This window comes from Pseudoliparis swirei, chromosome 5 (assembly GCF_029220125.1).
Source record: "Pseudoliparis swirei isolate HS2019 ecotype Mariana Trench chromosome 5, NWPU_hadal_v1, whole genome shotgun sequence".
Lineage (NCBI taxonomy): Eukaryota > Metazoa > Chordata > Actinopteri > Perciformes > Liparidae > Pseudoliparis > Pseudoliparis swirei.
The window spans coordinates 22,983,276-23,005,158 of NC_079392.1; the positions used below are offsets into that span (position 1 = coordinate 22,983,276).

Genomic DNA, 21,883 nt, shown 5'->3' on the forward strand with positions numbered 1-21,883 from the left:
AATTAATATATAAATAATATATCTGCAATGCAGATGTTTGATTATGATCAAAATGAGTATTTCAACCACATGTGTTATATCCGCAGACATTTAATTAATTAAAGTTAATAAATACTGCTGCGTTTGTGCTTTTCCACAAATAACTAAATTACTTAGTGGCTCGACAGGATGTTTGATGAAAAAAAAAAGTTATTTCATAAATGAATGAATCAAGCGACTAAGTACGATTAAAAGCGCTATAGAAATTGTATGTATTATTACCTTCGCATTGAAAATGCGGAAGGTTATGTTTTGATCGCCATTTATTTGTATGCGTGTTATTCGCATTACAAAAAAAGATTTAAACCGAATCGCATGAAATTTGGTGGGATGATTGCTTATTATCCGGGGACCATTTGATTAGATTTTGGGATCAATCGGGTCAAGGTCATGGAAAGGTCAAAATCTTCTTTTTACCATAGCATGGTAAATTTTTATCCAATTGGCATGCAACTAATGCCAACATGTTCATAATTCAATGCCAATCTTGTGATATGCGAAGGTATGCGCTCTACCGAGTGCCCATTGTAGTTATTATTATTGTTAAATGTGTATTAATTAAAACGCTCTCGAGCGCGAGCCCCGGTTCCCACCGGGCGGACTCCTCCCCTCCTCCCGTAGCCGTCAGGAGGACGCGGATACCCGCCAAGAAATGCGCTCGACGAGTCCCCGCGTAGATAACGGCGGAGCCGCCATTAGGACAATAATGAACCGGTCTTGTCATTCCGCACTTGAGGTTTTTTTTTTTGCGATGTTCCAGGCCGAGCCTTGGCGTTATCTCCCGGGACCGCGCGGAGACCTTGACCGTGTGCAAAAACAAGAGCGCAGCTGCGCGAGCGGCGGTGGGAGTGACGGCGCTTTGAAGGGAAGCAGATGTCACGTCTGCGTTCCTCTCTGGGGAGCCGGACTTTGTTCTCCGGTCCTCCCGCCGAGAGCAAAGACACTCGACACAGGCATGAGGGAGACCTGTGGAGAGATGTATCGTATCCATGCATTTATAAATGCTGCACGGCTCGCCAGCAGCGAGGGAACTACAGGAATGTTGCTGTTTTCAAAAAACCGGAAGTTGTCTCAGTCCTTTGATGAAAAAACAAGTGGGATTTTTTTTCCCATTAGATTATCCCAGAAAATAATCAAACATTGCACAACACGGTTTTTTTTATCCAGCAGGATAACTATATAAACAATTTGATGATTTTTTTTTATGAACGTCAGAAAAAAGCTAACGTCGGGCTTTAAGTGAGCGCGAGGTTACGCGACGAGGCCGCGAAGGTTGGACGTGACTTTCTCACGTTGCTTCTTGTTTTTGAGGCGCACAAACACACCAGAGGGGTATTTAATGACGTATTTTATGTCATATAACAAAACATTTAGTTTTGTTCTTAAGCTTACGTTGAGTACAGAATTTACTGAACATTTTTAAAACCCATTGACTGCAAGACAAGGGAACAGGAAGTGCCACATTACTCCTAAATAGACTAATAACTCGAGTTATGTTTGGGAAATTCTCATTGTGTCTTTTTTATGTCTGAGTTAGCAACCTGTTGCTTAGCTGAAGTTGCTGTTACACAATCCGCCTGCCAGCACCTCCAACGCTCACTAATTAAAATGTTATTCCTTATTTGTTTAACTAAAAAATGTATCGTTTCATACAAAATACTGAATTGTAAGAATAAAAGGCCCTCGCAGGGCCACAGTTACTTTCTGAAGTCCTCCCAGTGCTTCAGAAACCAAGGTTTCGTAGCGCCCTCACACCGGAGAAAGTTGTTAATAGAAAGCTGCATCTTTTTATTTTATTCCAAATAGCAAGATGGCATTATGCGTGTTTTATTGGTCAATCCATGGTGAGCTTTAGACGTGCCGGGAGTCCAACGTTGTTGGAGCCAAGCTAGCTGCTTCCCCTTTTCCGGTCTTTATGCCAAGCCAACTGTCAAATTAAGTACTTCATAATCTTCTCATAACTGGCAACAAAGCAGTCTTAAGCTCTACGTTTTCTGTGATACGATCTTGTATAGTTTTTCTTTTTGCATTTATACTGTGTCAATTGCAGTACAAGGACAATATTCCATATTTAGTTTTTAATTCCCAGTCTGTTATTTCTTTACTCGGCTGTTGTAACTCATTCCAACATGTAACCATGAATGAATAAAAACACCTTATCTCCTTTGCCTTCAACAGTGAGCCGTTCATGAGAAAGTTACCAGGAATGCACTCTATCCTCCCTTGATATGTGTCCTCATCACCTCCATTAGTCTTAGCATACAGACAGGGAGGTTCAGCGTGTGCCTTTTTTATTTGCCTTTCATTCTCTTGAGTTATCTGACTTCGACTGGCTTTCTTAGAGCTCGAAAAGAAAAAAAGCACATTTCTGCGAAGCGAAACAACTCTAATAGAATCCAGCTTCATCAAGGACACCTGATATTTTCCCCCCGTTAGTGAGAAAGGAAGGTGGGAGGATAGAACTCCCTTCCTCATGAGCTTGACCCATTCAAAACGAGAGACTGAGAAAGGTCCGACCACACATGCACCCGCGCCGCCGGTGAAGGATGTTGCGTTTGGATTTCTTCCGCTGCGGAGCGCTGACGCTCTGCTGCGCCGGGCTCTGCGGGGCCCTGCTGATCCCGGCCCTCGATCCCACGGAGACAGGTCTGGAAGTCTGTGCATTCATATTTCATCTGTTTATTCTGTGTGTTTTGGATTCTATGCATGTGCTTCTACAGCGTTCATCTGTTTTTATGTCACTTTATGTTGCGCAATTCAATTCACTTTATGTTGGACAGAAGAGAAACGTAATTTCAATCTTCTGTATGTTTGCACACGTGAAAAATTGACAAATAAAACTGACTTTGACTTTTTCACCTTCCCATCAACAGAGGCCTCGTCGGCCTCCACAGTCGCGGCGTGCGTCGTGGACGATGTTTTCACGGTGTTGCGGGACGCCGTCGGGCGCGACGGGGAACTCCTGAACGGCATTTTGTCTCAGTTCGGGATCTGCGGCGCGTCCGGCAGCTCGTCCGGCTCGGCCTTGTTGGAGCTCTCGAAGGAAACCAACGGAAACCAGAGGCACGGACTGGAGGCGCTGCACTCGACCGGAGGTCTGAGCGCTCTCTGACGCGTGGGTTGTGTGGATGCTTTAAAAACAAAGGGATCTCGAGCGATGTCTTGCGTTCTCTCCATCAGTGCTCTCGGCAGAGGAAGGCGAGAGAGGAACGCTCACGTTGACCTTTGACCTCCCGCCGTCTCCGTTGCTCGCGCTGAGCCCTGCGCTGCTCCTGGCGTTTGAAACCCCCCCCACGGGAGAAATCCCCGACGTAACTTTCACCAGTCAGTCGCTGCATCCTCACGCACAGGTACAGGTGATCCACGAGGGGAAATCTGTCCCCGAAGTTCCTCAATCTGTTGCGCATGATTTGATCTCAGATATTGCTGTTTGCTTTTTTTCTCCTTCTTCTTCCTTAGACGGCGTGCATCTTAGGAGGAACGCGGTACGTCCTGCTGACGGCAAAGGCAGCAGAGGGAAACGTTCACCGGGGATGGAGGATTTCCGTTGGCACGAAATCCCCCGATATGAGTAAGAGACGAGTACGGTGTGATTCATGCATCGTGAGCGCCTTCCTCACGTGTTCCTCTCTTTGCAGGCCAAAGCCTCAAAGACATCCTGATTGGTGGAAAATCAGGAAGTAACGTCAGCGTGGTTCCGCTTCTGCTTTTCTTCGGGGAGAGAGGACCTGAAACAAGGTTTTAATGGCTTTGATGTTCCCTATCGAAGTGTCACTCCTCCTCAGCAACTTGTGAGCTGGAATGCTTCAGCAGTCCAACTATTGTTCTTGTAATCTTTATTTAAACTTTTTATTATTCTATTACCTTTTTTGTCCCTCTTCTTCTCTTTCATATATTCATCTATTTAAACAATTCAAATATTAAAAAATTCAGCTTCTTCAGGATTAGATTGGAATGACTTTTCATATTTCAAATGTTTCACATTTTTGTATATTTAAATACTTTTATGTTATTTTTAATTCATCAGTTCCTATGGAGAAAATCTTCAACTTTAAAAAGCTTACAGTACCTTCATATTTTCAGCAAATTCAGCAATTAAATTTTTTATTTTAATATTCTCTTTTTCAGATATCCGTATAGTTCACCCGTGACCTCGTCCCAGACCTCCTTCCTCTGTGAGCTGAAGCGGTTCCTGGGTGACGTCCTGCCCCAGGACCCCCGTGAGTCCTCTCGGCTCCTGCGGGAATCCTTGCAGTCCCTGCCTCCCCTGACGCTGGGTTTATCCTCCAGCGACGCCATGCTGGCGGGACTGATCAACTCCTCCTCCATCACCATCTTCTCCTTCAGCAGCTGGAGCTCCGTGTCTCCGGTGCAGCGCGGAGAGTTGGCCTTCTCTCCGGCGCTGCTGGAGGAGCTCAAGCAGAGGTTGGAGCAGACCGCGGGGACGATTACGACCGTCATACGGGAGGAGCGTGTGGGCCCGAGGGCCGCGGAGAGGCTGAGGAGGCTCCGGGACCTCAGTGCGTTCCCGGCGGAGGACCCGGCAGCAGGTGACGTGTCCGAGAAAAGTCCCGAAGCAGCTGTTCCCAAAGAATTCTGTCCGACCCGAAGCCCTGTCAGAATATCTCAAGAGCTCCTTGAGTCCACATCCCCTCAGGGTCCTAGTGTGTTCACTTGAACTAATTACAGTGAATGTTATTGAACCGGTAATGGTATAAAAATGGATATATTTTATCATGCAATATTGTCGGTTTGGATCGGTTTAAGTTGGCAGGAGGTAGAGGCTTCAACCTTTCATTGGTAACTCATTGATTATTGAAATAGTTTATCCCCTACTTGAAGTGTTATATAACAGCTGGAAACATCGCAATCAGGGATCAGCTCGGAGGTCATCTCTAAAGGTAGAGAGGATGGATGCGCTGGTCTTTGACCCCCCCCCCCCCCCCCATATAACACTTCAGATTAAGATTCTGTGAAGTATCAGATAAAACACAAACTACAAAAGAATGTAGTTAATTTAGTGTATCAAACCTTTTATCCTTCAATGTCACATTTTCATTCTCGAGATAAGTTGAGCTACTTCAGAGTCTCGCCACACATTCCCCCTGCAGTCGATGCCCCCGCTCGGGAATCGTAATAAAATCACCCATTTGCATTATAAATGAGCCCATCTGACATCAGTGTGATTATTTTCTTATTAACTGCTGCTTGTGTTGCCTCTAGTGCAGGAGAGAGCCAGTACCGTGCATTCCTTCTGCTGAAGGCCCTGCAGACGGTGGCCCGAGCCTACTCGGTGCCGAGAGGACCGCGGGCCACCAGAGCGGGTCAGGGCCCCCCGGCGAGGCCCAACATATGCGGGCTGAAGAGCCTCACCGTGTCCCTGGATCAGCGCCTCGGCCTCCCCAACACGGTCAACATCAACAACTGCCACGGCTCGTGCGCTTTCCCCATGATCAATGGCAACAACCACGCCGTCCTGCTCAACTTCCACGTGGAGGAGGCCAACGGGGAGGAGCGGGCGCCGTGCTGCGTGCCCGTGGCCTACGATACCCTGGAGGTGGTGGACTTGAACGAACACGGGACCTACATCTCCATCAAGCCCGATATGGTGGCCAAGGAGTGTGGATGCCGCTGAAGCGGGTGGAGTGGTATTTTACAGATGACACTGAAACTTGTGTCACGCAATTTTTACTGGCATATATTTATTCACACAGTATCAACGCACTGGTAGTATGTACACGTGTTCATTCACAGAGGTCTCTTTTGGCCATATATACACGACCGTTCAAAAGTTTGGGGTCACTTAGAAATGTCTTTATTTTTCAAAGAAAAGCGCTGTTTTTTCAATCAAGATAACAATCAAAAATACACACTCTACATTGTTCATGTGGTAAATGACTATTCTAGGTGGAAACGTCTGGTTTCTAATGAAATATCTCCAGGTGTATAAAGGCCCATTTCCATCAACTATCACTCCAGTGTTCTAATGGTACATTGTGTTTGCTAATCGCCTTAGAAGACTAATATCTGATTAGAAAACCCTTGTGCAATTATGCTAGCACAGCTGAAAACAGTTATGCTGGTGATATAAGCTATACAACTGGCCTTCCTTTGAGCTTGAAGTTTGAAGAACAAAATTAATACTTCAAATATTAATCATTATTTCTAACCTTGTCAATGTCTTGACTATATTTTCTATTCAGTTTTCAATTCATTTGATAAATAAAAGTGAGTTTTCATGGAAGACACGAAATTGTCTGGATGACCCCAAACTTTTGAACGGTTGTGTATATATATATATCTGTGTATATATATATATGTGTGTATGCACACTGAAGAATATATTCACGTTTATTTTGTTCGTACTAATCTTTTTTTTAATTCTTTTATTTGAATGAAAAGCCATGCATAAGAGTGCTTTGATTAAGATTCCATCATCTAATTATTGTTTCAAAATCGTTAATTGAAAGTGACATTTCTGAATGAGTAGATTTGATTAAATGATTTCACATGTGTATTAAATGTGGTAAACGTTTCTAAATAACAACTGACAAATTACATGCTCTAGATATACAAACTAATATAGATTAATAAACTTAACACTCTGTATTTGTATATTATTAAATGAAAAGGACATGAAATGTTGTTTGTGCTCTTTATTCAGTAACATGTTGTTATGTGTGTTTTTTTACACCGGTACTTTAGGTTTGGGTTTCAGGATTACTCGGTCGCCCATCGGCTTTTTTCTTCTTCTTATCGCCCCCAGTTCTTCGGTTCCCCACCACCACATGAAATTGTCCCAAATGGAAATCTGGAGGCGGACAGCCGGAAAAAACAAACAGCATGACTCAAAAAGGGATTTCTCAAAACACACATGTTATACAACTACATGACAACAGAGAAGATTTAAATGTATTTCATCATACAGTCACTTCAAGGATTAGATTATATGTCTGCCAGTATTCTGTTGTATTTAAAGGGACATGTACCCTTAAATATAGTGATTATTCTATTTAATTTGATAGTTCTGTTTCTAAGTCTGACCAAAAGCTGAGCAGCAGAGAGACGGATCCTGGAGTTACTTTACTGTCAGGAACAAGTCGCATCATCATAATCAGTTGTGACCTTGCAAAATGATGCAATGAAATGTAATCATTAGCTGTTTCTTTTAATATCGCTTGATCTATAATCTAAAGGCACTGCTAGAGATTCGGTGCCCTGAGACAACAAACATCTGGAACACCCGTCATCTTTTAGCGCACCTCTAGTGTAGTCTAGTTACTCCCTGTCGATCATCCAGATGTAATCCGGCCCACAGGTCCGTATGGGATCATTGCTGATGCGTTGAATTTATTAGCCGAGCTTTAATCTTGCATAACCAAACCCAGAATGCTATTATTTAAATTATTATTATTATTAAATGTAAAATAAAATACAACAAACTTGCAGTAGATCGCTGGAGATCTTGGCACACTCAGCACTTTATTTCCCTGGACACTTTAACCTGCTGGAAATTCACGTTGGTCACTGCCTTGTGTATATATTAAGTTTACTCTGTATATTTAGTATTTTAGTATTTAGTATTGTTATTGTGTTTTTATTTTTATCTTTTATTTTTATTAATGCTCTAATGTGCACCCGCTGCTGTGATCCTGAAATGTCCCCACTGTGGGACCAATAAAGGATTATCTTATTTGATCTCTTATAACAAATAAATGAAAGCGGAGCACGCTATTGGTGCTCACCACTGCACTAAACGCTCATCCTAACAAATGGAGACTTATAAAAGAATCTTTATTTCCATGTATTGAACAAACTAAAGAAATTTCTCCAAACTGTGAGCTGAGAATGAGAAAATGGTTTGCAGCACAATTTATTTGCCCGCCTACTGCTGGTTAGTGACGACTGATTCACTTGCTGCTAATACGATCTAATAATCTCATCATTCCATGTAAAGTATCTTTAATCTTCACATTCATAACATACATAACCCACTGACCCTCATGAAAAGATTTATTTGATCTTACAGGTTGACTGTTGATTGTTACCTTCGCATTGAAAATGCGAAAGGTTATGTTTTGATCGCCGTGTATTTATTTATTTATTTATTTATTTATTTATTTGTATGCGTGTTACTCGCATAACTAAAAAAGTATTAAACCCAATCGCATGAAATTTGGTGGGATGATTGGTTATTATCCGGGGACCATTTGATTAGATTTTAGGATCGATCGGGTCAAAGATCAAGGTCAAGGTCATGAAAAGGTCCAAATCTTCTTTTTACCACATGTGGTCAATTTCTATCCAATTGGCATGCAACTAATGCCAAAATGTTTATAATTCAATGCCCAATCTTGTGGTATGCGAAGGTATGCGCTCTACCGAGTGCCCGTTCTAGTTTTTTATTGTTGTTGTTTTGTTTGTCTGTCTATGTGTGAACACCAGCCGCCACGTAAAATTCTTTGTGTGTCTAAGAAATTCAGATTCTGATAAACAAAGGCCTCCGCTGATTTATATCTGAAGCTAAACAAGTTAAATGAACCCTGTGTTCCAGAGATATAGGCAATACCTGAAATATTGAACCGTCCTGCACACTCCCAAAGAAAGAGCGTACACCTGTCTCCTCGACGAAAGAATCCATTGCATCTAGAAAACAGACCCAACAAAGAGAAAACAATAGAGGAGAGATCAGGATGACAGAGTCGTAAAGCCAGTATCGACATGATATAAGAATACACCAAAGCAGCAGGTAGCCACATACGTGTTGCAACAGCCAATCGACTTGTGACTACTGCACCTCGAGCTAATCACTCGAAATCCAGACTGTTTGCTGTCCTGGCTCCTCAGTGGTGGAACGAGCTCCCCACTGACATCAGGACAGCAGAAAGTCTCTACATCTTCCGTCGGAGACTGAAAACACACCTTTTCCGACTATATCTGGATTAAAACACAGATTAGCACTTCAGTGGCACTTAGATAGCACTTACTTATGGTACTTTTGTAGTTCGACTATGTTGAGGAAATGTTACTTCCTGTATTCTTGTTGTTCTTAGTTTGTACTCTAGGTTGAAATGCACTTATTGTAAGTCGCTTTGGATAAAAGCGTCTGCTAAATGACATGTAATGTAATGTAATAATGTTACACACCGAGTGGCACCGCACTGGAACTCACCGTGCACTTCACTGACCCCGGAGCTCACGAGCAGGACCACCAGTGCCAGCACCAGGCAGCGGTTCATGGTGAATCCTTTCCATGGATTCGGAACGTCACTCAAACTCTCGATGGACAGAATGCGCTCGTAGGACACTGTGAGAGTCAGACGAGTCAGACGCCAGTCGCCATCGAATGGACTCGGCGTGTTGACATGTGGTCTTACTTGTGTGATGGGTTCAGATGTCCCGACTCTCGCTCCCGAAGTCCCGGAGGCGGAGGTTTAAATACAACGCTGGATCCGTAATTAGGCTGTAAGTTAAGATGATGCATTACATTTTGGTCGAGTGTGTAACCGACTGAAAGCCAAGGATTTTACAATGTCTGTGGCAGCGTCGCTGTGTGCACGGCCTTTCAGACGGCCCTGTGTGTCACAGTCAAACATAGGAGGGCTTAAAATAGTCACCTGCAGCTCGTTGCAAAAGATACATATGATTACAAGACTTTAGTTTCATATGAACATCAGAAGAGGAGAAGAAGGGAGGGGAAAAAAGAAACGTACCTGATTTTAACCTTCTGTTGTGTCTCACCATTGAAGTCAATGTGGTGGTTTTGATGGTGATTTCAACAGTGTCTTCCACACCCAGCACCCTGCACCCTGCTCCTTTGCTCATTGATTGACAGGCACAGATGAGAGTAATGGAGAGAGGGAAAAAAAGGACATTGACACTCAAGCTAAGTCCCTGCTGACCCCACAGGTCTTTTTAGTCGGTGCTTTATTCCGTCATTCGACATGTTCATGTATTGCATAACTTGTTGTTTCCTTCAGTATTTTACACTTTGGCCTCAATATCAAAAATCAGAATCAGAAACGATTTATTGCCACTTACATGGTGATTGATGCATGATAATAAACACAGTGTATGTTTGCAGAATGGCTTGTTGTAATAAAAAGTCATAAAATGCTGAATAATTGAAATTTTTTCTTAAAAGAATGTTTTCTTTACATTTTTATCTCGTCCTACATTGAATTAAAGTTGCTTACCATTCAATTACATATTCAGAGAGAGATAGTTCCAATAAATAACACGTCTCCGGCTCAGGGGGCTCGTGAAGCGCGTCACAGTTTCACGGTCCACGTCACGGGGTCAGGCCACGCCCCCCTCGAGTACTGCAGCCGGCCAGCGCGGAACCGGCATAAGACGAGGCGGAGAGACAGAGCGAGCCGCTGGTGTTGACGCTGGCCGGATGGTTAAATCTAACCTACAGACGATTTTGAATAGTCATTGTTTTGTTAGAGAAAAAGAGAGAAACTTATCCGAGATGCCTGTTATTGAGCAATCCAGTAATAAATCCGCGCGTGAAAGGTACGTCGCTGTGGATTGTTACGCGCGAGCTTGTGAAACTAGCTCGCGGAGCTAAACTGCGTTTAAAAACCCGCGGCCTAGCTGTGTGTGTGTGTGTGTGTCCGTGTGTGCGCGCGCGCTTCACGAGCGGCTCCGTGCTTCTTGTTTACATCTCATCTCGATGTGTTCCAGTCGACACGGGCTTCAAAATACGCCGTTAATTTTTTTACACCGGTTTAATTTAACGTCAGCAAAAAAATCCCCTGAAATTACAGAAACCGTTCCCCTTTCAGTATTTAACACTTGACGTGTTTTAACGTTGGTAAACAGCAAAGAGAAAAAATCATAATCGCCATAGCTGTTGACGGCTAGGCTAAGCTAAGCTAACTGTTAACACTGAAACGCATTAGAAATGAGCTAGCTAGCTAGCTAACGTCAGATTAGACTCAGACGTTGGTGGTATTTTATCCAGCCTCTTACATTTAAACATACCATACGTTAGGTGATATAACGCTCTATATACATATAACTATATATTCAATATATTGTAGCAACCCTGTACACTTATCACGTTTTAAACATATATTTTAAAAAAAATTGTGGGTGCGTGTTAGCTTAACTTTAATATGAAGTAGCGACGAGTCGCTAGCTGCGTTAGCTAACGGCTAACTAGCGTTACTGTTATATCATCACGTGTGTTTTCGTGTCTTCGGCGTTGCAGTGAAAACAATCTGACAATAACAACACGGATATTGTGATTGTATTTCATCCTGCATCTGACGCTGGTCTTATCGGAATCCGCGGTGCATCGGGCGTGTTTATCTAAGGTTATGTAACGTTAGCTCGTTGCTATTTAAAAAAAATGTGGCCTCAAGGTGAGCTCGCATTTATCGATATGAATCGGCAAAAAAAATATTTCCGCTCGATGAACTAATTGGTTTTACACTCGAAATGGTTAACATAAATACATATTTTACAATAACCTTCGTGCTCTCAAACCTTAAGTATATAAATAACCGGTGGGTGGATTCCGAGTGCTTTAATGTCACGTAACTGGACATTAAAATAAATTAAAACCAGGAATAATTGACGCCTGGATTAAATGCGTCAGGGTTGTAAACGATTTGAGAGTCAATCCCCTTTTGGGGTGTTTTTCCTTCATTCTAGTCCTGATCAGACTCTTTGGTTTAGCTCTAGTGTCGTGGAGGACTCGTAGGAAATTTCCACTGCACCTCGAAGCGGGAGGAGGGGGGGGGTAATTTAATATTCAGCGATGACATATTGTACACAGAAGCTCCTTCTTATTCAAAAGATATACTTGGCATCAGACCGGGCATTTACGGCAACAACGGCATAGATGCCGAGATTATCGTGATCCTGTAAAATATGTCACACAAATTAAATAGTTGTCTTTACGCCTTATATTACAGATTACATCATGAACAGTCACTCACAGCTACTGGTCCTGTTGTCTTCTAAGAGACGAGGGTGGTGAAACAACATGTTCTCCTTCTAAAGCAAACTAATTTGCATAATATATCAGTAATGATATCCCCCCCCCCCCTGACATGAGCGGTCTTTTCCATGATATTCACGCGTGACAAAGGCGCTCTTGTGCGAGCCGCTCGCGTGACCCAGAGCGTCCGTCTTCTGCCAAGACGCCCGGGGACGTGAATGAGTGGCGCCTTCTAACGCGAGCGAGGGGATCTCAGAGGGCTCGTCGCCAGTGTTATGTAAAGATGGGAATTTTACGTAACCCGCTGATTTAGATTTAGGCAGAGTTTGTATTCATTCGCAATGCCTTGCGTTTTGGGGCCTTTTCACATCGACCCGGTTAGCCCAGGTTATGGGCGGGACCGCGATTTCCGTTAGTTTCTCACACATCTGCTCCACATGTGGCGCAGCGGTGGCATTTGCGTAAGAGGGCATCTGCGAGTGTCTTGAGAGCGTTCGCGATGCGGCTCGAGGGTCGCGTTCCGGTTATCGGGGCTCTGAGTAGAGGCCCGCAATACCTGCGGCGGCGTTAATGCAGCTGTGCACACACGGGTACCCCACGCTCGTAAGGCGAAGGGAATGCGACGGATCACTGACCGGCCTCTGATTGAAAAATGGCCGATCTCGCCCGCTTAAAGTAACATTATGCAACAATTGTACCTTAAAATAACAGCGTGACAAAAATGGTGCCGCTACAATGACTTTTAATATGGCGATTTGCGGCTCCGCCATCGGGGGTCTGTGGGGAAATAACCCCGATATGTAGGATTCTGGGGCCGCCCGATCCGGAGCGGATGGACTTCGACCTGCTTTCTGGCAGTGATTACGCAATGTCATAAAGTGCCACTCCACGCTCGCAGCTACAGTATAAAGGTAGCTTTTTGGTGTTGTCAACAATATTGTATTCGATCACACGTACTCCACATTCAAACATTTAGAAAACAACGATATAGGCTGAAAACGATCGGTATTTCATCTAAACTAAATGTTGTCATTCTTTTGGTTATGTTAGCATTCATCTCGATATCACAATGAATAAAAACTTGAATATTCTTACCTTATCGGTTGACATAATTTCTTGGTTTCTGACTTTATAATAATTATTATTAAAATTGTGTTTCCCAAGTTTAAGTGTGAGGTACTTTATGTTTGTTTGTTACCTAAATAGCCTTTTAAATATATAAAAAAAGTTGATATTTCTTATATGTTTGACACAGTGAAAAACAGCCTGGGGTCAAATTGACCCCAAAGAACACCGACATTAAACATTGAATGGGGTCAAATTGACCCGAAAGGTAACAGGAGGGTTAAAGAAAGACGCTCAAAATATAAGCCGGCGTACGCTCTCCATACGCAAAACTTTCTAAATTTTTCATGTTTATACCGAGATTTCAGTTTGGCCATCGACATTTGGTTTAACGTCGTGGAAAAGTCCTGGAAATCCATTGGTCAAAATGTGTAAGAACCCTGGTCATGTGACCTTGTGACCTCACAGGGCACTCGATCAGGTTTCAGGGAGTTGAGCGTCACCGCTCTCCGCTGAGCGGCGGGATCGGGACTCTGAGGGGAAAACATTGTTGTCCTCGATGATTTGTGACATAAACCACTTATTAATCAAATGTGCACCAGTCGACACGTAATGCACGTGTGACCCGGCGGCAGGTGGACAAAACAAGTTAATTTGTCGCCACGGTTCTGGACCAAAGATGAGGACGGTTATTGATTGAACTACGCCCACCGGCTTCGTACTGTTGTCCACACTCTTAGCGACTATTTTACCCGATTCCGTTTCATAGATGAGTCACTCGCCGGCGTGACGCGTAGCCGAGCTCTCGCTTATATATCGGGTTGTGGTTTTGTGTTCCGCAGCAGAACCCCCAGTGGACCCTCTGCTGATAATGGCTCCTTTTGTGTGTGCGTTTGTTTGGCGCTCTAGCATCTCCAGCCCGAGGAGGTGCTCCCGCTGTTGCAGTAACCCGTGTCCGGGGCCTCTGTGGTGCTCCTGATGACCCTCACCCACCCCTGAAGATCCCAGGTGGGCGAGGGAATGACCAACGGGATCGCAATCTTTCAGCTAAGCTGTTCTATTCTGTAAGTTGAACCTTTTTTTAGTGTTTTTTTTTTACACGAGTCTGTCCTTTTCTCTGAGTGGGAGGCTCTTTTTGTTGGATTATATATCTGGTGATGTCATACGTCTGCAGGTAATTGGGAGACGTCTGATTGTGACTGTGGGTAGATGCCTAATTTCCATCCTAATGGTCAGAGTGTCACATTCTACTCGTCATACGCAACAAAACTGCTGTTAAAAACATGTTTGATAACTATAACGGGCACTTGGTATATCACAAGATTGGGCATTGAATTATGAACATGTTGGCATTAGTTGCATGCCAATTGGATAAAAATTGACCGCGCTATGGTAAAAAGAAGATTTTGACCTTTTCATGACTTTGACCCGATAGATCCCAAAATCTAATCAAACGGTCCCCGGATAATAACCAATCATCCCACCAAATTTCATGCGATTCGGTGTAATACTTTTTTCGTTATGCGAGTAACACGCATATAAATAAATAAATACACGGCGATCAAAACATAACCTTCTGCATTTTCAATGTTTGGTAATGAGCAGGATGTCCCCGCCTCACGCTACGGAGTCCACACGGACTCAATGTACAGCCGTGCGTTATACATCTGGCACCAGAATATTATTCAAGACGTCAACTGAGACGAGCGTGTTCCCTCCGTCCTGCAGGACACTCAGCTGCTGGTTCTCGAGGAGCCGCCGCCCGCCAGCGGCAGAGTGCGCTTCTTGCTCTTTGAGCCGCGGCGCTCCGAGGGCGCGCACTGCGTCTGGAGGGCGGCGCTGAAAGGAGGAAACCTTTACGTCGAAATCCCTCCCGGAGCTTTGCCCGAGGGCAGCAAAGACAGGTCAGTCGGCAGAAACGGGGGCGAAATATATCTCGGTCAAACATTTAAAGTTGTATTAGTTTTGAATAAGTCATTAATAATTATTTTGAAATGCAGCAAACTGAATATTTATTTGTCTTATTTATATATTTCCTCAAACAAAGTCCCAACAGGCCTTTGTGTTTTGTAATGTAAAACAATCCGTAACATTAATTTGCGTGGAAGTGCATGAGCCCGATTGACCAACTAAGCAGCATTTATTCTGTGCCGTGTGTTATAGAAACGGGCTTCGGCCGGCATGAATGCTTCTCTTTCCTCACATTCAGTAACGTCCCTCCTGTGATTCATTAACGTGTTTTGTTTGCCGTGTTAATCCCCAGTTTTGCCCTCCTGCTGGAGTTTGCAGAAGTGCAGCTGCAGGCCGGTCACGTGTTCATCTGCTTCCACAAAAAACGTGACGACAGAGGTGAGACATTTTAGTCCTGGGTTTCCTGAACTGTTCCTCCCCTCATATAGACACTCTGCACCGGCAATTAGGGTATTTGAAAAAGAAGAAGAAAACAGGCTTGTGCTATTTGCAGGGGAATTGCCCGTCACCAGTTTCTCACACAGGTTTAGGAAGTTGCTGTCTTGTTCTGCTTTATTTGGGCAATTTCAGGAGCTGAGCATGAACATTAAGTGACAGCGAGTGTGAGGGAGGAACTTCAGCACAGACTAGACTGAAATGAACATGGAACAATTAAAGAAACTGAGGAAACTCTTGTCCATGAACACAATGAGTCATTCATATCAACTAAAACAAACAATCAAAGCAGGATTGGACAATTTTTGGCATTTGACCCCCAAAAAAGTGTCTTTTCATGAATACTATTGATAAAGATCGACCTTCTGTTAGATGAGCAGCATGTGTCTCTGTTTCTTGCTCTACCACTGTTTAATGTTTCGGTAAGGGGGGAGGGGCTCCTGGACAGGAGTGCCATGGGGAAATTCAAATTAAAGCGCATTTAATAAACGGCGAATGCGAGGCTTGGAGGTTGACGCTGGTTCTGTTCTCGTCTCCCCGCAGCATCCCTGCTCCGTACATTCAGTTTCCTGGGCTTTGAGATTGTGAGACCGGGCCATCCCCTCGTCCCCACCCGCCCCGACGCTTTCTTCATGGCTTATAGCATCGAGCGAGACTCCTCCTCCGACGACGACGAGTAGACGGCGCCGAGCGGCCGCAAAAGTTGCTCTCCTTTCAATCCACACCCACGCGACATTCATGATCTTTGAGAAGTGAATATACTATCCGAGTTCAGTATGGTTGTGGTCTTCCTTTTTGTTGGTTCTCCCTGTAGCTCCCCCGTGCCGTGTTTCAATGATATTTGCACTAGGGTAATGTTAATTACCAGGAATATAGAGCAAGCGCCCACTTAATATCTGGGCCTTATGTCCTCGCCACTGTATTACTCTTCATGATGTGTAGCGCTGACCTCCGATTCTCCCCCCCCCCCCACGGTCACCTCCACACTGTAATATTTATGATGCATTTTAATTCATCTTACTCGCGTAAGTCGATATGTTTTCATAGTATCAGTTGATCCTCCTGTTTAATTGTTTTTACTTTATTTAGTATTTTATTATGGGCATGGTTTTCATTTGTTGCGATGATTCACTTGATATAAATCTGCATGTAGTAACTGCTAAATAAAAGTGCACCTAAAGTGAACGGCGTCTGTGGTGTTGTGTAATCAGCCGGACGTGTCGTCATCCGGCCGTCTGATCAATTCACAATGTTTACGTTTGTAAACTGAGCTCAGGAAAGCCGGTTCTGTAAGAAACAAGTGGCGGATGGAAGAGATGCGTTTAAGATGCGTCCTCCATCACGGGGAGATGTGTGTGTGTGACTTTACATTTGAATTGCTCTGCAGCAAACGAGGTGGGTAAATGACCTTGGGTGAATTCATGGCCTGTTGTGTCATTTCAACATATCCTTGTGCAATAGCGCCCCCTGCACGAGGGACATTGTAATTACACCTGTAAAAAAAATAGAAACGTTTTCTTACACCCAAACTCTTGATTTCCTTGTTTTGATTATTGACCAATCAGGTGCATCCCAAACTATTAATGGTTAGGAGCTGTGCATGAGGGTTTAATTATTCTGTGTCTGTTTGGATTCTAAGAATCTATTGGTGCATATTTATTTAAAGTTCAAGAAGACTGACCAGAAGGAAGATGATGATGATGATGATGCCTTCCTTTCCCACTGCTGTGTGGGCAGACAGATGTTTCCAGATGCTGCTACTTCGTCTGAAAAGGAGACCTGTATACTGTCTTCATCCCCATGATTTATTCAGGAAGATTCTACAACTAGAATAAACTAGATTACCTTTGCACAATTATTTAAATAGTAGAGAAAAACCGGAATACAAGAATAGTTTATTCTCGTACAATTCCATCACCATAAAACGCTGATTCAGAAAATTATTTCTTTTAGGACCCATCCTGATTATGCAGCATTTTGTAGGATATACTTGTCATTTAAGGGCGCAATACGACTATTATTTGTACATAATACGGGGTTCAGTCACAACTCGCTGTGTTGGACTGTGACTTTTAATTTCCACATGGACTCTCCGTATTCAGAGCGAGGCCCAGCTGACTCGTGGCGCTCACGACCGCCTCGAGGTCCGTGAACGACAAGTAGCCTACCGCAGGCACATGCAGTCCTCCCAGTCCAGAGCGGACTGATCCTGGATCAGCCCCCTCTCTGCCAGCTCCATCACCAGCAGGGCCCGTCAGCCAGTTGTGCACGGGGGGCCCCCAGAGGAGTGCCCGGAGCACGGCCACCATGTGGGCCACCTGCGGCCCGCTGGTCTCGCTCTGCAGCCGAGAGGCCAGATAAAGAAGGCCCGCTCGGTGTGAGGACCCCGACGGCTTGGGTCCAGAGGGGGCGGGCTCTCTTTGGGTCGAGGCAGTAATGAATCAAGGCTCCTACTTGCGATGTGATGTAGGTGAGAGGGTGGGGTGCAGACCGTAGCGGGGTCAACACCACGCGGGGGCCACCTCCTCCATGACATCTGGATCTTTCCTTCTCCCACCCCCCGCTTCCACCCCCCTCTGGCACCTCCACTCCCCTATGGCGCCCCCTTGCTTACACCCTCTGGCACCTCCACCCCTCTGGGACCTCCTCCCCGGTTACACTAACCTATGGCACCCCCTCTGGCAGCTCCACCTCTGGCGCCTCCCCCACCTCCACCCCCTCTGGCACCTGTCTTACCTCCCCACCCTATGTCTGTCTGTCTTACTCCCCCACCCTATGTATGTCTGTATTACCTCCCCCTATGTCTGTCTGTCTTACCCCCCTATGTCTGTCTGTCTTACATCCCCCTATGTCTGTCTGACCTCCCCCTATGTCTGTCTGTCTTACCTCCCCCCCTATGTATGTCTGTATTACCTCCCCCCTATGTCTGTCTGTCTTACCTCCCCCCTATGTCTGTCTGTCTTACCTCCCCCCCCTATGTCTCTCTGTCTTACCCCCCCCATGTCTGTCTGTCTTAACTCCCCCCCCTATGTCTGTCTGTCTTACCTCCCCCCCCTATGTCTCTCTGTCTTACCCCCCTATGTATGTCTGACCTCCCCTATGTCTGTCTGTCTTACATCCCCCTATGTCTGTCTGTCTTACCCCCCTATGTCTGTCTGTCTTACATCCCCCTATGTCTGTCTGTCTTACCTCCCCCCCCTATGTCTGTCTGTCTTACCTCCCCCCCTATGTCTGTCTGTTTTACCCCCCCCCCTATGTCTGTCTGTCTTACCTCCCCCCCCTATGTCTCTCTGTCTTACATCCCCCCTATGTCTGTCTCTTACCCCCTATGTCTCTCTGTCTTACCCCCCCCCCATGTCTGTCTGTCTTAACTCCCCCCCCTATGTCTGTCTGTCTTACCCCCTATGTCTGTCTGTCTTACCTCCCCCTATGTCTGTCTGTCTTACCCCCCTATGTCTGTCTGTCTTACCTCCCCCTATGTCTGTCTGTCTTACCTCCCCCCCCATGTCTGTCTTACCCCCCCTATGTATGTCTGTATTACCTCCCCCCCCATGTATGTCTGTCTTACCCCCCCTATGTCTGTCTGTATTACCTCCCCATGTCTGTCTGTCTGTCTTACCCCCTATGTCTCTCTGTCTTACCCCCCCCCCATGTCTGTCTGTCTGTATTACCTCCCCCTATGTCTGTCTGTCTTACCTCCCCTATGTCTGTCTGTCTTACCTCCCCCTATGTCTGTCACCCCCCATGTCTGTGTCTTAGCCCCCCTATGTATGTCTGTCTTACCTCCCCCATGTCTGTCTGTACCCCCCTATGTCTGTCTGTCTTACCCCCTTATGTATGTCTGTCTTACCTCCCCCTATGTCTGTCTGTCTTACCCCCTATGTATGTATGTCTGTCTTACCTCCCCATGTCTGTCTTACCTCCCCTATGTCTGTCTGTCTGACCTCCCCCTATGTCTGTCTGTCTGACCTCCCCCCCTATGTCTGTCTGTCTTACGCGGCCTCCTCGTCCTTTTTTAAGCGCCGCAGCCCGGCTCGGTAGAGGAGCGCCTCCTCGCTCGCCATCTGTGGGCTCTGATCTGAAGTCCTCGATGATCGGGTCCTGGAGCTCGATGATGATTCAATTCAATTCAATTCAGTTTATTTGTATAGCCCAATTTCACAAATTACAAATTTGTCTCGGAGTGCTTTACAATCTGTACACATAGACATCCCTGCCCCAAAACCTCACATCGGACCAGGAAAAACTCCCAAATAACCCTTCAGGGGAAAAAGGAAGAAACCTGGAGGAGAGCAACAGAGGAGGATCCCTCTCCTAGGATGGACAGATGCAATAGATGTAATGTGTACAGAAGGACAGATTTAGAGTTAAAATACATTCAATGAATATGACAGAGTGTATGAATAGTTCATAGTAGGCATATTCCACGATGGAGACCTCCACGATCCATCAGGCAGATGGCGGTGGGGAGGAGGAGGGCGGAGTCTCAACAGGACAGTGGCGTAGTCATGAGCAGGAATTCCACGACCCAGACGATCCATCAGGCAGATAGGATCTATGCGGTCTCATAGGGTCCGATGACCCCATGAGGCGTAAAGTCAAAGGACTTCCGGGAGAAAGCAGAGTTAGTAACGTGTGATTGAGAGATGAAAATTCATCCTTAAGGAGAGAAAAAGAGGAGATAGGTACTCAGTGCATCCTAAAACGTCCCCGGCAGCTATAAGCCTATAGAAGCATATCAAGAGGCTGGACCAGGGCAAACCTGATTCAGCCCTAACTATAAGCTCTGTCAAAGAGGAAGGTCTTAAGTCTACTCTTAAGCGAGGTGACTGTGTCTGCCTCCCGGACTGAAATTGGAAGCTGGTTCCATAAAGAGGAGCTTGATAACTAAAGGCTCTGGCTCCCATTCTACTTTTTAAGACTCTAGGAACTACAAGTAGTCCCGCATTTAGTGAGCGTAGCTCTCTAGTGGGGCAATATGGTACGACAAGCTCCTTAAGATATGATGGAGCATCACCAATCAAGGCTTTGTAGGTTAAGAGAAGAATTTTAAAAGTGATTCTTGATTTTACTGGGAGCCAGTGCAGAGCAGCTAGTGCAGGAGTGATGTGATCTCTTTTCTTAGTTTTAGTGAGAACACGAGCTGCAGCATTCTGGATCAACTGGAGGGACCTAAGAGATTTATTAGAGCAGCCTGCTAATAAGGAGTTACAGTAATCCAGTCTCGAAGTAACGAACGTGAACCAATTTTCTGCATCTTTTGAGACAAGATGTGCCTGATTTTTGAAATATTACGTAGATGAAAGAATGCAGTCCTTGAGATTTGCTTTACGTGGGAGTTAAAGGACAAGTCCCGATCAAAGATAACGCCAAGATTCTTTACAGTGGTGTTGGATGCCAGGGCAATGCCGTCTACAGAATCCACATCACCAGATAATTGATCTCTGAGGTGCTCAGGGCGATTAAAATTACTTGGTTTTGTCTGAGTTTAACATCAAGTTGCAGGTCATCCATGTTTTATGTCTTTAAGACATGCTTGAATTTTACAGAGTTGGTTGCTCTCCTCTGGTTTTATCGATAAATATAGTTGAGTGTCATCTGCATAACAATGAAAGTTTATGGGTGTTTCCTGATAATATTGCCCAAAGGAAGCATGTATAAGGTAAATAAAATTGGACCAAGCACAGAACCTTGTGGTACTCCGTGATTAACGTCAGTGGTTATCGGCGTCATCGTTTACAAATACAAACTGAGATCGATCTGATAAATAGGATTTAAACCAAATTAGTGCCGTGCCTGAAATGCAATCGACTGCTCCAGTCTCTGTAACAGGATGTCATGGTCAATGGTGTCGGATGCAGCACTAAGGTCTAACAAGACCAGGACAGAGAGGAGTCCTTTATCTGCTGCCATTAAGAGGTCATTTGTAATTTTCACCAGTGCCGTCTCGGTGCTGTGGTGTTTTCTAAATCCTGATTGAAATTTCTCAAATAAACTATTATGATGTAGAAAGTCGCACAACTGATTTGCGACCACTTTCTCAAGGATCTTGGAGAGGAAGGAGGTTAGAGATCGGTCTGTAGTTAGCCAATACCTCTGGATCCAGGTGGGCTTCTTCAGGAGAGGTTTAATAACAGCCACCTTGAAGGAGTGTGGTACGTGGCCTGTTAGCAGAGACACATTGATAATATCTAATAGAGAGCCGCCAATTAAAGGCAAAACGTCTTTAAGCAGCCTCGTCGGGATGGGGTCCAAGAGACAGGTAGACGTGTTCAAGTAGAAACCGTTGAAAATAATTGGTCACGGTTGATAGGAGAAAACCCTCCAAATATACACCAGGGCATAGCGGTTTCCAAGGCCATTCCACTTAAGGACAGATTGGCACTGGTTATGGGCAAGATTATTAATCTTGTCCCTAAT

The 21,883-nt window shown here is 44.9% G+C and overlaps 2 protein-coding genes and 1 long non-coding RNA gene across 5 annotated transcripts; 2 read left to right on the plus strand and 1 right to left on the minus strand.

Annotated features, from left to right (window-relative positions):
- On the plus strand, nucleotides 1-6,680 carry amh (anti-Mullerian hormone). Of its 2 annotated transcripts, XM_056415449.1 has the most exons (7): nucleotides 2,586-2,685; nucleotides 2,892-3,134; nucleotides 3,220-3,389; nucleotides 3,499-3,610; nucleotides 3,678-3,777; nucleotides 4,168-4,589; nucleotides 5,268-6,680. In XM_056415449.1, exons 1-7 carry the CDS (start codon nucleotides 2,586-2,588, stop codon nucleotides 5,672-5,674), a joined length of 1,554 nt encoding a protein of 517 aa, XP_056271424.1. In that variant the 3' UTR covers nucleotides 5,675-6,680. The 2 variants fall into 2 exon arrangements, with proteins under 2 accessions (XP_056271423.1, XP_056271424.1); XM_056415448.1 differs by having other exon boundaries at nucleotides 1-3,134.
- LOC130194424 (uncharacterized) lies at nucleotides 6,681-10,318 on the minus strand. Of its 2 annotated transcripts, XR_008831844.1 has the most exons (6): nucleotides 10,236-10,318; nucleotides 9,753-9,854; nucleotides 9,417-9,502; nucleotides 9,212-9,346; nucleotides 8,609-8,685; nucleotides 6,681-6,850 (listed from the first exon to the last, which is right to left on the minus strand). It is a non-coding gene; the product is annotated as an uncharacterized LOC130194424 (long non-coding RNA). The 2 variants fall into 2 exon arrangements; XR_008831843.1 differs by having other exon boundaries at nucleotides 9,753-10,304.
- Nucleotides 10,319-10,388: 70 nt separating this feature from the next.
- On the plus strand, nucleotides 10,389-16,648 carry oaz1a (ornithine decarboxylase antizyme 1a). The gene is given in 6 exon segments (XM_056415450.1): nucleotides 10,389-10,557; nucleotides 13,967-14,033; nucleotides 14,035-14,121; nucleotides 14,786-14,961; nucleotides 15,321-15,406; nucleotides 16,007-16,648. Coding segments are annotated over 6 exon segments (672 nt in total). The 5' UTR covers nucleotides 10,389-10,438; the 3' UTR covers nucleotides 16,144-16,648.
- The last annotated feature ends 5,235 nt before the right edge of the window (nucleotides 16,649-21,883 follow it).